Genomic DNA, 15,517 nt, shown 5'->3' on the forward strand with positions numbered 1-15,517 from the left:
GAGGGTGGAATGTAATTCCAGGTAAGAGAGAGGTCTGTAATAAGTGGAAGGTTGGATCTCCCAAAGAATTCATAGGCCACTTGTGTTTTGTGTAAGATAATGTGAATCTTTTGGTAATTCTGTATTATATACACATGATGAAACGGGACCATGAGGGGTGCTGGAAATCTGAACACCATATTAATACTAAATAAAATTTATGTATTATTTAAGAATGAATGTTAGTTCTTTTATGTACATAATCTTTCTGGGCAGGTCACTTTGTAATTTCAATATGTTGTTTTTTTCACTTAAGGAATCAGCTGGAGGGGATATTCAGTCTCCTTTAACTCCGGAGAGCATTAACGGGACAGATGACGAGCGAGCGATGCCAGAAGTGACGCAGAACTCAGAACCAAGGGCTGAACCAACACAGAACGCATTGCCATTTACCCATAGGTACAGATTCCATTCCCACATCCTGATTAAGTGATACCTATCTCCTTCCTTGTTAAAGGGACCTTCTCCCATGTTGTTTGGGGAAACAAAGCAAACCCACCTCTCACCCCAAAAATGGACTCACTTTTGGATTTGTAATATTTTTTCTAATTTAAAAAAAATACGAGAAAATCTCTTGGAATAAGATTTGGGGGAACATTTTAGTTAATCAGCCCTTGAACACTGGTTAGTGTAGGTGTCCCTTTAACAGGAATCAATATTTCAATGTCTGAGCTCTTAGTAAAATTACCTACTTCATAGAATATTCCAATTAAATTATTTTTGTACACATTTTAAAATGGCTGATGGGACTCGATGTCAACCTTTCATTGACAAGTTCTTGGAAGAAAAGGGACTCTTGCAGCAGTTTTGGATCATGAAGTTTAAAGCAGGCTTTAATTGCACAGTTCTCTGACAGTTGTAAAATTTTTCAACTTTTTTTCAAAATACAAGAGAAGTGCAGCTCTGCTTCAGACTGAATTCTTGTTTTTGCACTAGGAATGCTGTGCTCTGTTCTTTGAGAAAGGTAGGACTTTTTATTTAATTATACAAGTGATGAGTTACAATGGATATATTTTTCCTATTAGAAGTAATTGTAAAGAGCTGTTCTCAATAAAACACATAATTTATTGGGACCATGGAGAGTAAGTAAAACATTTAATAAAGTTAGAACACATCTAGAAATACTAGATTTATTTTTTAAGCATTGTGTAATTCAGCCTGAGTAGAGTTTAAGAGCTCTTGATCAACATTTGGGGAATATTAATACTTCAGATATGTAATGCAATTCAGAGTGAGCACAAATGAAACCAAAATTGTGCAGAAGATCTTGGTTTTTGTAAGAGAATAATACTGTTAAGCATCTGGAAAAAAATGCATTTTTCAAATGAGAAAAACCCTCTTACACTATTTTTTTTAACAGAGTGATTCTGTTTATTTTTATACTGTCACCAGTGCATGTATTATGTGTTTCAGAAGAAATGGTGCATTGTGAGAATGTTATGTGCATGGTGAAGGAGTATTACAAATGTTGCAGATCTATCAGTGCTCTGTAACAGTTTTGTTTAAACTGTTTAAGTATCAAAATTTTCTATCAATATTTTTGTGAAAAGGAGTTGTGATAAAGCCCGCACATGAATAGTGTGGTTTGTTATTTTAAAAAAAAAGATAGTTTGAAGATGTCCCTTCTGGTTCTGCATATGTAAATATGTTTTCTGGTATGCCAATGTAGTAACTAAATTTGCTCTCCATTGAGCATTACTGAAGACACTTTTGAAACCCTCTTGTCATTTTTAATGATATAGAGTTTACAAAACATTTATATGCATTGCATTTTTCTATCTACTTAATGTATGCAGTGTGAGTGCCTAGTTTTAGGTTTTTGTCCTGTTAGATATCAGTAGCTAGAATTAATCTTCCAACAATAATTCTGCATTTTGAGATTTACTTCTTGTTCATTCTCCAAAGACCAGTGTTTTGTCTTGCTAATGTTAGCTTCAAGTTTGTTAGTGAGCTATTACTGAAGAAAACCCAAGTTTATATACCTCTTTGAAATAAATTAAATTTTTGGAATAGGTAAGAATTTTGTTATATATAAATAAGTATTATTTATTATAAATAAATAAATATGCATGAAACACATGCACAAAGGAGATGGAAAGTGAAGCCTCCAGGATTGTGTTAATCCTGGTTAAATGGGCATGTTTTTGTAGAGGGTTTTCATAATAGTAAATTGGCAGCTAGGTAGACATACCCAGCTGCTTGTGCTGTCTAAAAGGGTGCTCTCCACAGGCAGTCTGCTTGCCCTGACTTACAAGGAAAAAAAATTAAAACCTCACATCCCAGTTATTGGAGACTCCCTGGGCTTCTAATGTGTCGCAAGTGCAGGAAAGAACTGTGCTTTCCCTTGTTGCCTGCCTGATGATGTGGTGTGTATGTGGCACTCCATGTGTGATGGAGAAGAGTTGTTGAACTGAGCCCTTCCCTTGTGCACCCTGGTGATCCTGGGCCTTTCCCTTCTGCATTCTACATTTCAAAAAAGATAAAGTTTAATCAGCACTGCTCGGTGAGGAAGGTAGTACTGCAAGGGCATTTAAATGTTGTCTTATTTGTGGCATTTCTTTTCACTGATTTGCCTTTAGTCCTGAAACTGCTGATCAATCTCTAGGTGCTTTTCAGAATAAAAGGCATTGTGGATTTTCCTGCAGTGAGTTTAGGTGTAGGGCATGTGAGAGTCACCCAGGCTGGTTTACACTGCACTAACACTACCGTAGCAAGTGCATTTATTCAATAAATGGGAAAGCTCCAGAGATTAGATTCTTATTGTGTGAAGAATGAAAAGGTGTGGTCCTCAGTGTGCATTGGAGCACACAAAAGCAGGTGTGGGGTGGCACAGAAGAAGCCCATGGAGTCATGGGGCAAGTGTTGTAGCTTCATGGGCAGCTAAGATGAGGTGAACAGCTCTGTGTAGAAGCAGTGGCTGGCCAGGTGAGAGCTGTGACTGCCAAGAAGGTTGTCAAGCACAGCAGAGACAGATGTCTCTGTGGCAGAGGAGAAGGAGGAGTAAAGATTTGAAGGGGGCCACTGTCGAAATAGTGATTCAAGTAAGGGGTTTCATGTCCTTATATGAATTGGAAGTCTGACAGAAGCGGAAAAGGTCAGAAATTGCACGTGTGAAGGTCGTGCTTTAGTTTATATCCTACTACTTGTCAGTTTCAATCTGCATACCTGAGAAATATTCAGTTGGATTTTGTTACAACATGTCTTTTCTGGCCACATATGTTTTCTTCTGCCCTTTAGGTCTTAGCCTAAGTAGCTGAGATCTTTTATTTTGGCTGCATAAGTGTAGACTACTTTTGTATTTATAGCTATTTTCTGACCCCAAATATCAGCATTACTCAAGTCACCAGAGTTTTACTAGAACTCAAATGTTGTATTACTTCAGTAAATAGTTGTAAGAATTGAAATTAACATTCTCCAGAATATGTCTAAAATTCCATTAATACCCCTTGAGCATTACAGTGCTGAAGTCTAGTTGCTTCAATTTAATTCTCATCTGGAAAGTCCTAATGCACTTCACAAGCAGTGTAATTCAGATCAACTGCTTGAGAGATAAGTGTACTAAACAGTTACAAGTCTTGCAACAAAACCAAACTCTTGTAATTAAATATCTTGCCTTTTTTAAAGCTATGTATGATGGTTAATGTTGAACAATGAAGTAACATTACTGTGAACTCCCACATCCTATAATATTCTACAGACTGAGCACTGCTGTTATGGGTAAATGTTGCCAGAACAAATGAAGTAAAATGTAGCCTAAGGAATGGCATTAGAATTTTTAAAAGTCTTGTCCATGTCCATTGATCAGTCCTTTTCTGAACAATAGCTAGTCCAAGAAGATTTTTTTCTAGCAGAATGTAGATAATCAAATCTAACATTTAAATTAAGACTAAAAATAGACATATTTTTGTTTTATATACATATTTCTGTTCTTAGTAAAATTTAGTTTCCTCAGATATATTTCCTGTTTAAAAATATTTTCCAAGTGTGTGAAGTTATGAAGTTGTTTTTCTCCAACTGAGAGCTGTTGATTATAAAGTGGAGTTTGGAGAGAAAAAGAGTTGCTAAAAAATTTGGACTACTACAGATGTGACTGACTTTTAAAGTTTTCACATAACCAGCAATTGTCGACTATGCATCATGAGGATTAAAACTTTTATTAAAACTATTCAGTTTTAATATCTGAACTACAGTTTAAGGCTGAATAGTGTATTTGGTGAACTTTGCAAGTGCTGCTTTTTGATAACTGTTGAATTTGCTCTTTCACTCTTGAAGAGAATTCATTTGCTTATAACAAGCTTTATTCCATTTCTGACACCTTAAGAAACTGATAAAACACATTTTTAGAAAGGAAATATAAGACGATTCTTCTGGGACAAAATTTGAAAGTCTTCAATTTCCTGTCAACCATGACTTGTACCTGTTACCTCATTTTATTTTGTAATACATAAACTTGGAATTTCTATTGCATAATGTTTTGATCAGATAATATATCATGTGTGTGTTTGTTGCTTGTTCGTTAAAACTCATATTTTTGTATTCAAGTACTTAATGGGGAATTTTGACTCATTGCCTTAGTGAAAAATGGACTTAATTCGAATGATGCTTATATCTTAGATATGTTATTGTGTAGATAGGTTACAATTTAATAATGCTGCATGTAAATCCAATGCTGTACAACAAAGAAAAACCAAAAAGTCTTGCTGCTAGGTCGTGCTCTTTCTCCGAGTTTTCATTAAAAGTTGTATATAGAAATCTCTTCAGTAGATTTTTTCACTGTGTGTATTGAAACTACTCACTTCTACAAGCTTAAATATTGTAGTTGTGTTATAGTACAGGTACTTTGTGAATCAGGCAGAACTGTAAAGTTGGCTTTAAGGAAAATATCTGAGTTAATAATTATTGGGGTATTTTTTAATTTGAATTTAAACTCCAATCCTAGTATTTAGATGTTTATTATAGAGTTATGCTTCCTTATCATGTAGTTCTGGGGCGCGGATTGCTTTTTAAAAAAATACTGGGGTTTGAATGTTATTTAACCTGATCAGAGGATCATTTATTGTTGTGAGGATGCTCACAAGCTCTCTAATCAAAGTTCCTGCTCAAAGAATAGCTATGAGATGAGATCAAGCTGCTCTAAACTTTATCCACTTGGGTTTTGAAAGCTTTCTGGAACAGAAAATGGTAAATCAGGCATTTTTGAAAGGTTTCTGTGTCACATAAAAGGCAGCAACTTCTTCACATTGCATAGTACTGCAGTGAACTGTGACATTTTAGGGCACACTAGAGGAATTCTGCAAAATTCAATTGCTCTGTTGAACAAGATTATTTCTTGTGTCACGTTCAGAGAAGAAACTCAGAGGTGATATGTTCCAGCTGTCAGTGTAAGCAAAGAACTATTTAATATAGAAACTTACACCTAGATCTGACTTGCCCTCACCCAACATTTTCTGATGTTGTAAAGGCCAGCTGTGCTGTTCTTCCGGCCTCTTGTGCTTCACTGGCATGAGCCTGGTGCTCTCCCATCCTTTCCTGACCCAGTTCCTGCTGCTTCCCAAACTCCTGCACTTCTGCCTAAGCCGCTGGAATCTAGCTCATGTAGGGTCTCCTTCAAAATAAAAGTTCCTGCTGGGAAATTAGTGGTTTGAAAGGAAGGTCTAACATTGTGTTTGTGTAATTATTCTTTTTGTGTCTGACTTCCCTGATTTTGCCAATTTCTGATTATTCTTTAAGATATCTTTGAAATACATAGTAAACCATTTTAATAAGATATATCTAGTAATGGAAGGAGAGGTAGAGAGGAAGAATGTCTATGTTATATGTGTTGCTTAACTCTTCAAAATTAAGAAACTCTGGAACTAACAGAGCTAATTTTAATAGCTGGGGAAATGGGTGAAAGTAAAAAACGAAAAATAATCTAATGCTTAAGACAGTAATTTCACCATCTCCCTTGTGCACATAGGCATATTCTTATTTAGGGTATGTGAATTGCTTACTTCCTGAGGTTTATTTTGTGAGAACTCTGAGAGAATGATGTAAATTATAGGAGCTGGGTGTCTGAAATTAGATGATATAAATACCATCCTCAGGGACAATGAAGCACTCTTGAAACATACCTGTCAAGTACATTCTTAGAGGAGGAATATAATCCTTATGGAATTTATATTTTAAAAAAATCAAGACAACAAAACAAGCCAAAACCATACTACTTTTTTATATAATTTTCTTCCCTTTAATCACATACATAAGGAAAAAAAAAAACCAAACAAACAGAACAAACAAACAAACCCAAAAACCAGTTAAAACCAAAAGAAAATTTACTTGCTTAAGGAATGAAATTCTATTTTTGAAATAAATGCATTGGTTCCAACCTATTCAAAGTGTGGATGACATTAAAGATTGTTAGTACTTCAACAACTGTAAACATTAGTTTTGTGAATTGGGAAATGACACTAAATCTGATTCAGTAGGGCAAGTGGCTTGGATTGGATTTTTGTGTTGCACCCATTTTTTAATAATCATTAATTTTGTTAATAGTCTCACAAATGCAACTTTTGAATTGCATTAATTCATTTTAGGAGTGTACTCTTAAGTGTGAAGTCACCTCTTTTCATCATTTTTTAGACAGTAGTGAAGGAACTACTTCTTTATTCTAGATTTTCCAGATTGTCCTCTTCTTCCCGTCCTCCTTCTGTCACTGTTTTTGATATTGTTTCATATCATTATGGGAAACCTTTTAACCAGTAACAAGGAATTAAGTGTCTAAAGATTAAGATTAAGGGGATAGAGCACCTTCTCTATGAAGACAGACTGAGAAAGTTGTGGCTGTTGAACCTGGAGAGGAGCAGGTTGTGTGGAGACCTCATAAAAATCTTCCAGTATCTGAAGGATCCTGCAGGGAAGTCAGAGAGGGGCTCTTCATCAGGAACTGTAGTGCTAGGACAAGGTGTAATAGGTACAAATTGAAAGACATGAAATGAAGTTAGATATCAGGAAAAAAATATTTCCTTTGAATCTGGTAAGGTAGTGGAGCTCAGGTTGCCCAGGGAGGTTGATGTCCCAGCCTTGGCTGTGTTTGAAGCCAGGTTGGGCAAGGTCTTAAGCAACCTGGTCTAACGGCAGGTATCCCTGCCCATGGCATGGGGATTGTGACTAGGTGATCTTTAAGGCTCCTTCCAACTCCTACCATTATGTGATTTTATGATTCTATAAACTGCAAGCTGAACTTTCCTGAGGCATCATGAAGTAGACCAAAGTCCTGTCCATAATATATTAGGGATCTCTTTTGGATGTCTTTAAAAATTTTTTTTTCAAGACTACAAGTTGTTGTTAATGTAAAAGAGAACAGATACACCAAAGAAATGCTGCAGGTCTCAACAAACTATTCTCCAAGAAAACAAACAAGCAAACAAAAAGCTTTGAGAGGAAATAGTCACTTTGTAGAATTGTTTTTCATTTGAAACTCATCTGTGGACAGACTTAGCACTTTGAAACTACAAATGTCATGCTTTCTTTGCATTGGAAGCTTCACTGCATACTTAGAATTTTTCAGCCTCCCATTAAAGGAAGAAAACCAGAAAGTCAATAATACCTGAAGTTGCCAGGGAAGAAAAACCCAAAACAACCACATGGGTATTGATCTCTTCGGTCTCAATGGGTTTTCCAAAAGTCTTGACCTTGAGAAGAGAAGCCCTTTTTAAAAAGAAAGAAGAGGGGATGTTTCTCACCAAGTCTGATCACTCAAACATCACAGTTTCCTCCTCATTACCTAGAAAAGGAGTTACATGGAAATATTTCAAGACCATAACATGAACCACCCATGCCTATAAGTTCAGCCTAGAATTAATTCTTGATAAGAAAGCTAGGGTCTTTCTTTAGAACCTGAAATTTGGACTATTTGTAATCAGACTTTCTTATGGCAGTCTGTTCTGCAGGTAAGAGTATCACACAGTTTGTTCCTGTCTGCACGCACACATGCTTTGCCTTGCCAAAGAGACCTCTCCAGTGCCCTGTCTTACACCCCAGAGGCCAGACAGAAGTGTATTTTAGAAAATAAAGACACCTAGTAGCTGATGTGTAGCTTTGTAGCTAAGGTAGCTGCTTTGTTTCAAGTCCCCTTGTCTTTGCCAACACAAAATACAACACTTATGCAACCATCTATATGGGTAGACAAATGCTAAAGAAGCATTTCCAGAGTTGTCAATTTACATATTGACTCTGTCATTATGATGTGTTTCTGTGAATAATCTGGTCTTAGGTTTCATACTCTCATCCACATAGAATTTATTGAAAAGGTTATACAGTTTTAGAGAAAAAAACATTGAAGAGAATTGAAGATTTGTGCAGAACAATCTCCATCACTATAATTTTTCAATTCTTGTGTATTTTATTCATCCCAAGGTTCACTTCATGTTAACTTTGATTTTTTTTTAGTAAAATCAGATACACTTGTGCAACTTACAGTCTGTAGTCATGGAAGAATGCCTCTGTCATACGCCTTAGTAAAGGAAATACAAGTGTAGCTAAAGAGTTTTGAGTTCAAAGTCCACAAGTTCAAAACATGTTCAAAAAAACTTCAGCAAGAGAAAACTTGGCTTTTTGTCAGTTTCTTATATTAAAATATATTCCCACTCGTAGCAACAATGTAGTTCCAAAATACAGCTTTAAAGCTTACTCCTTTCAAGTCTACATAAACCTGCCTCCCACAAGCCATACTTTCTTGAATATTTATGAAGAATATGTTTTAATGAGGAAACATCTCCAGCTGTTCAGTTGATTGAGTACTTGAATATCTTTACCCAGATGTGTTAAAGTGAGGGTGGTGACACACGGGAACAGGCCATCTGGAGAAGTCATGGATGCCCCATCCCTGAAAGTGTTCAAGGACAGGTTGGATGGGGGTCTGAGCAACCTGGTCTATTGGAAGATAACCCTATGGCAGGTGGGTTGGAGCTGATCATTAAGGTCCCTTCCAAACCAAACCATACCATTCTGTGGTTCTATGATAAAACAAATAAAACAACCCTGACTCTGTCCATTAGAGGCTCTTTTCAGCCGTAGGGTCTTTACATTTCCAAGTCACTTGGCCCCTCTACCTTTGCACCAGGTATTGTGTCTGTTTCACCTGCTCCCATGTTCTTCTGAAACTTCCCTGTGTTGCTATTCCTTATCTGCCTTATTTATTCCAAGAGAGAGGATGTATGTTACGCTTTTTGGGCAGTGGGGCCAAACCCAGTATAATCCTTGAAGAAAGTATTTTTTAAAAGAGGGACGGGATAAGAAAAAAGCCTGTAGCTGAATACACTTTTCAGCAAAAGTGAAGCTCCATTGGATGGATATATCAGTTTAGATATTTTTTACTAATTCCAACAAGTTACTCTGCCTCCTGTGTGATTTGAGGTGTAATGGTGGATCGTGAGATATGTGTACATCGCCTATGAGAAGCTGCACATATAGATAGATATCTGCTTCTGAAGTTTTATGTATACTGTGTGATTATGATTTCAGTGCCATCTGGGAGGCATGATGATAAACAAACTATAATGACAATGTTAAAAAAAGACTAATTAATTCCTATTTTTGAAACATTTTTTTCAAACTTCCAATCAGAAAATAAATAAATGGAACTTCATCCTTTAACACCTCATGTTAAAGATGAAGTGACCAATTTTGTCTATGGATTTTTATATTCTTTTTAGAATTTGCTGTATTACTCCCTTCCTATCTGCCCTCTCTCCTTGTACAAGAGATGCATTCTGAAAATAGAAAGGGGATGGCTAGAACCATCTTCTGCAAGTATTTAAGCTTAAGAGCCAGTCTTTCATTCCATTCGTGATGTTGTTTATGAGAATAGTATTAAATATATGACATATGATAGGGGATATATTAGATATATGATAGGGCAATTTACACTGCATCTGAGTGTAAAGTGTATACTGCACCAGAGTTATAAGATGCCAAGCATCTTCGGTCATGAAACATTTCCACTTTGAGTCTTGGTGAAATGTTAGCTGTGGATTCCCCTGAAACACACCACATGGGTTCTTTCATCCATGGGCTTTGCCATTTATAAAGTGCTTAGATGGTGTTAATGAAACCCATATGGACTTCCAATGAGCTAATTTTAGTCAATTAGATACCTCAATACTAGAGGATTAGCATGAAAGTCAAAAGCAATGAGAGCTGGCTTCAGTTACAATTTTATTCTTGTGGAAAATGTGAGGTAGAAGTGCTGTTATATCAAATTCTGCTTGGGTTAAGAGGAGGCAGAAATAGTATGTGAATTCAGGAGATGTGAATGCAGCTCCTGTTCCTTTGCTACCTTTCTGATGCCAGAGTAGATCTTCAGAATTTGCAACTGTACCTTGAGCTTGTACAGGCTCTTCCAGTGGTTACACAGAACAGGGAGGATAGGATAGAGTTTCATGAACACTTCTGTCCTTGGAAAACTTTTTATTCACAGGCACATGTGTCTCAGGAGCTAACTTATTGTGCCTTTTGACTTCACCAGTTCAGAGCCAACATACAGTTGTCTGTGTGGTGCAAAGAGATCATGTAGATCAAGTAACTTGTTGGTTTTAGATATATTTAGATAGTCCTATTAGTGATAGGATTCAATCAAATGGATTACCTCTGCCCACTTCTTGAAAGAATGCATATATAAAAGCTAAAGTTCAACAAAAAAGAGAATAGCAGTCTAGAAAACTGTCTATATTAAAAGAGTAGTAACATAGTGTATTTTTATAAAGAATATTTAATGTTTAAATTAATAAATTATACAAATAGCTTTCAACTAAATTATTATTTCTAGAATTTATTTGGAATTCATAAAATCTCTATGTGTGTATGTATGTATGCATGTAAGATATGTATATTCTCTGAGGGATCATTTTACATCCCTACAAGACCAATGGACCAAGGACCAGAAGCTCTTAATTTTTACATGAAGTTAAAAGCTTAGTTTCAAGTCCAAGGCAAAAGATCCATGCTGTTTTTCTTACACAATACCTTATAAGTGTCTTGGTTTTGTCAAATGAGTTAAGATTGCTAAAGATTTTTCCCTTCTTTAGTGATAGGTTAAGGTAGTAATTCTCTCGGAGGATGTTGTGGCCTGGGTTCTCTGATGGAGATCCAGCAAATTCTCCCACATGCATGTGACAGTGAGGTCAAAAAGAACACCTGAAGGGGTTCCATAGAGCCTGATGCTTTTCCTCTTAGATAGGCACTTAAGACTGGGTGGATGAAGTGCCATGTTGGGATACTTAACCCCTCTTAACTTTTAAACATCTAAACCTGCTAAAGACAGGTCTCATTCACTAAACCCTCTTTCCCAGATACAGCCTTTATTTGTACCTCCTGGCAGTGTTGCAACCCACAGTTTTGTTTTCTGTATTCTATGGAGGCAACACAGTGTGGTGTTCCCTGGGATTACGGTCACCCTGCCATGGCTCCCTGATGGACTGTTTCAATTACTCTCCCTACCCTCCAGGTCAAGGGTCCTGTCCAGATAGTGTAAGCCCCAGGAAGACTAGAGTAAAATCTCATTGATCAAGTAAACAGCCAAGGCTGCTTTCCTCTAAGCCATTTCAGGATGTGTCTAAATGTGCAAACAGCAGTCAGTCTGCACCTGAACAAGTAGTTTGATTAAACATAATTGTGTCATGTTGATTTTCTGTCACAGAAATGAAGGCAGACCCCTTGAAATGGGACATCAATACTGTCAGCCTTGTTCTGGCAGACATGGGTAGAGGTTAGGGGCAGGCACACATAAACACAACTATTTTGTCTGTCAGAAATGTGTACTTAATGTATTATCTTTTTGAGTTTAAGAGTATTTCATAGTAACACCAAACAGCCATGAAGTTTTGTCTGTAATGAATTGAGCTGGCACAAATCAGCAATGAACTATAAGTTTTTTAATCAGCTCTTAAGCCATTTGGCAGAATCTAGAGCTGTGTGAACATGCTCAAATAAAATGTCTGGAATGTCCAGAACCCTGGTTTCTCAAGTACACAATAATAAAGCATTATGAGGGGTCCACATCTCATGATCAGCTTTGATTGTACAGTTGTTGCCTTTGCTGATTTTACTCCATGGCGCTGTGATACAATGATATTCTGTCTTTCTGATATGAAATGCAGAGGGTTTGGTTTGGTTTCTAAATTAAAGTTAGAGTAGTGGAAACCATTGTTCTGGGAGACTGCAATCCCACAGGTAATTAAGAAGTAATTTTCTTCAAATAACATTGTTCACACAAAAAACTCAAAACCAAACCAAAACCCTGAAAGTGAATTGACTGAATTCTACTCAGTTACTCAGCTCTAGTAGTTTGCCTAAAGAAGAAAGATAAAAGTGATTTTTCCTTTCACTATAATGCAGATAGAAAAATAGAAGAGGTTTTTTTTTGTCTGAAGCCAAATGCATGTAGGTAAGATATTCAGATTAATTTGGCCCAATTTTAAAAAAATAGCCAAAATAATATCCTATGTGTGTGAAGTGTGTTCTAACTCATCACTGTGTATGACTGCAAGTTACCTGCACTTCATTTAGGAAGTATTTTGGAATGTAAAACTAATGTAATCACATGACAACACCAGTTGTGTAGTACCTTCCTTCTATATTCTCCAGAAGTTTTAATATTTTGGTTTAATTATTCTTTGGAACTTTAGGAATTATTTATGCTGAGCTTATGATCAGCATAGTGGGAGGCTGAAGGAAGCTGGCTTTTAAACATCTTCACATCATTGCGTTTGTCCTATCCTTTCTCTTGTCTAGAGGCCTTGTCAGGAAAAGTGAAATAGAGCTTGCAATAGAAAATAAACTAGGAAATAAACATGATGAAATGTGGCACATAGGCACAGCCTCATGAAAGGATGAAAGTTCAGTCTCTGCTCTGCTGTCTGTGAGCTCACAACTAGAAAAACTCATGTGCAACTTCGTTCTTTCCCTGTTGGGTTGCAGTGGGTTAAGTAAGATGACACACGGAGATAAGAGGGGAACCAAGCTTTATATTCTTCCTGGAAACTGTTACATCAATTAAGTGTTGAATTGGAAAGAATGGATCTATACATTATTATATTTTACCTTCCAGCTGAATTCTTGAGCCGAATTATCTCCATTATTCCAAAAAGAAGATGAAGGATATCTAAAATCACTTAGTCTAGACTGAGTAAATAAGAACTATTAATTACCAGTTAGTTAAGAAAGGTGACATGTTAGTTTTTTTCTTTAAAAATGAGATTTTTTTATAATTAAGACATAGGGACTGCATCCACTGAGTGTAAAGCTGTAGTTAATCAGAAAAGTATCAGTATCAGAGACTTCCCATGTATTAAACAGAATCTCTTGATTCATCAATTTAATTAGATTTTAGTAAATTTGGCTTTAGGATCAACATAGTGCAAGTAATATAATCTCTTCTTGGATTCAGGATTGATTTAAACAAGGCAAATGTAATACTTCCATTTTCTTAAAGAACTTGAATGGAAAAGAACACGATTTGCAGTATCTGCATGTGTTACAACTCACTTGTGATTTGTTTTGTTCAAACATATACAGTCAATAAATATTTTACTGTGATCATATCATGCGACTTACTGCTTGTTCTTCGAAGTACTTCTGAGAATTCCATAGATGGTTTAGTTTGGACTTTATATTTACACTATTGGCTCTTAAGTAATTGCATAGCTACCATAGGAGATAAATGAAACTTAATTAAATTTTCAATGCTTCCATGTAGCTTCAGTTCCCTTAATGGAATAAGCTTATTTTGTTGTCAGCATGCAAATGAAAGTCCATTTCTGGCACTACTTGTGTGATTAATATATGTCCTTGTATTTATTGAGATAAGCAAAGTGTCAATTGTAATGCAAAAATGAATTGCACCAGTAGTTACTCTTTAATATCGTAAGATAACCTAAGGTACTATCTGGGTGGAAGCCCTGTAGTCATAAACCAGAATCTTTGTGCAAATTATATAGAACCATTTTTGTAAGTCATTCTGTAAAAATGCCTTTCTATTGCTGATAGTGGAGTTGTGAGGCCCTGCAGCTGTATTGAGTCTTCTGCTGAAGTCAGTGTTTGCTATGAAAGTAAGAAGGGAACCAGCATTAAGGGGTCTTACAGGCTGAGCTGTCCTGTTGTGTCAATGACAGAAGGTTCAGCTAAGAATTAAACCAGACATTTGTAAATCTTTCACATTGAACCGCTGGTAACAGCTGCTCCATCTTCAGTAGAGGCAAAACATGTTTCAGTAACAGCTGTGAAGCACCTACAGATGCAGGCAGAGGCTTGTGCTGAGGATCTCCACTACTTGTGTGAGGTTTATGTCAGGCTTACAGGATTGGGAGAAGTCTCTTTAGCCAGCTCACTGCTCTGCATGTGGCTGGGTTGCCCAGAGAGTAGCTCTTACTCTCTTCACTTTGTTGTTGCAGAGCTGAAAACCTGTCGTCCTGTAGAATTGACCTGCAGCTACCAAAGCTTTCTGAGCCGTATCTAGACAGCTAAATAAAATGTGCCTTGGCACTGAGGTCCGTGGCTGAATTGTTTCCTCATGTTTCCTCTTCTGTGCCCGTTCAGTGTCCTTGTAGCTGTAGGGCACAGTTACTGTGTTTTGTTGGCATTTTTTTCATCAGCAACAAACCTGCAGTGATCAGAGGGCTTCACTGCCACCCACTTGAATGGTGTTCTCCTTGCACAAAAACACAAATCAACATTGTGTGTCCGGGAGTGTTTCAGATGGGAATGGAAGGGTTACAGATCCCATAAGGCCTCAGAAGACTGTGAAGATGGAAGAGTGCTAAACATGACTATGGGCAAACTGTATTTAGAATCTCCTTGGCCAGATACTAGGACATGGTACCACTGGGCAGGGCAGTTTCCAGAGAGTGCAAACTTCCCAGTCCATACAACCTTTGGAAGCTCAGGGCTTTTGGCTCTATTTTACTAAGTGGAGAAGGTGGTCACTGTGAAAGAAGTTGTTCCTTGTCCTTACCACCACAGTGATTTTGTGACAAAAAAACTCACTGAAGGTGTCATTGAGAGCGCAGTTCAGTGAAACTGTTGAAATCTGAATAGCACTCAATAAAAGCCCAGGTAAGAGGAAGGTAGGGAAGTAAAATATTCTATTCTGTTACATTACTGATAGAGTGCAAATTGATTCAGTGCACACACAAATTATTGTTATTAGTAGCATTTTTGAAAGAAACTTGGGATTTTGCCTTGCCACAGGCCTAACAGAATTAATCCATACTAGTTCAGAGTGTGAATTTGCAGTTAAACTGCTTTAAATTCTTATGTGTACAGATGAGTTCCACAATGAAGATCATTTTAGTGTCAGGGTTACCATGTCCTAGTATCTGACTTGCTGATAGCCACATCATCTAATTGATTTCTTAAAGTGATTAAGTGCCATAAATGCCAGAGTCAATTCTTTGCAGTCAAATACCTACTCATTTCAGAAAATAGGATATAAGTTCCTAAA

The 15,517-nt window shown here is 36.8% G+C and overlaps 1 protein-coding gene across 1 annotated transcript in view; it reads left to right on the forward strand.

The window, feature by feature from the left end:
• Window positions 1-15,517, forward strand: part of HOMER1 (homer scaffold protein 1) — a 94,442-nt gene that overhangs the window by 40,956 nt on the left and 37,969 nt on the right. Inside the window, exon 5 of the mRNA XM_064403599.1 lies at window positions 296-438. Within this exon, the coding sequence (XP_064259669.1) occupies window positions 296-438 (143 nt within the window). The remainder of the gene's footprint in view (window positions 1-295; window positions 439-15,517) is intronic.

The sequence above is a fragment of the Passer domesticus genome, chromosome Z, assembly GCF_036417665.1.
Source record: "Passer domesticus isolate bPasDom1 chromosome Z, bPasDom1.hap1, whole genome shotgun sequence".
Taxonomy (NCBI): Eukaryota; Metazoa; Chordata; class Aves; order Passeriformes; family Passeridae; genus Passer; species Passer domesticus.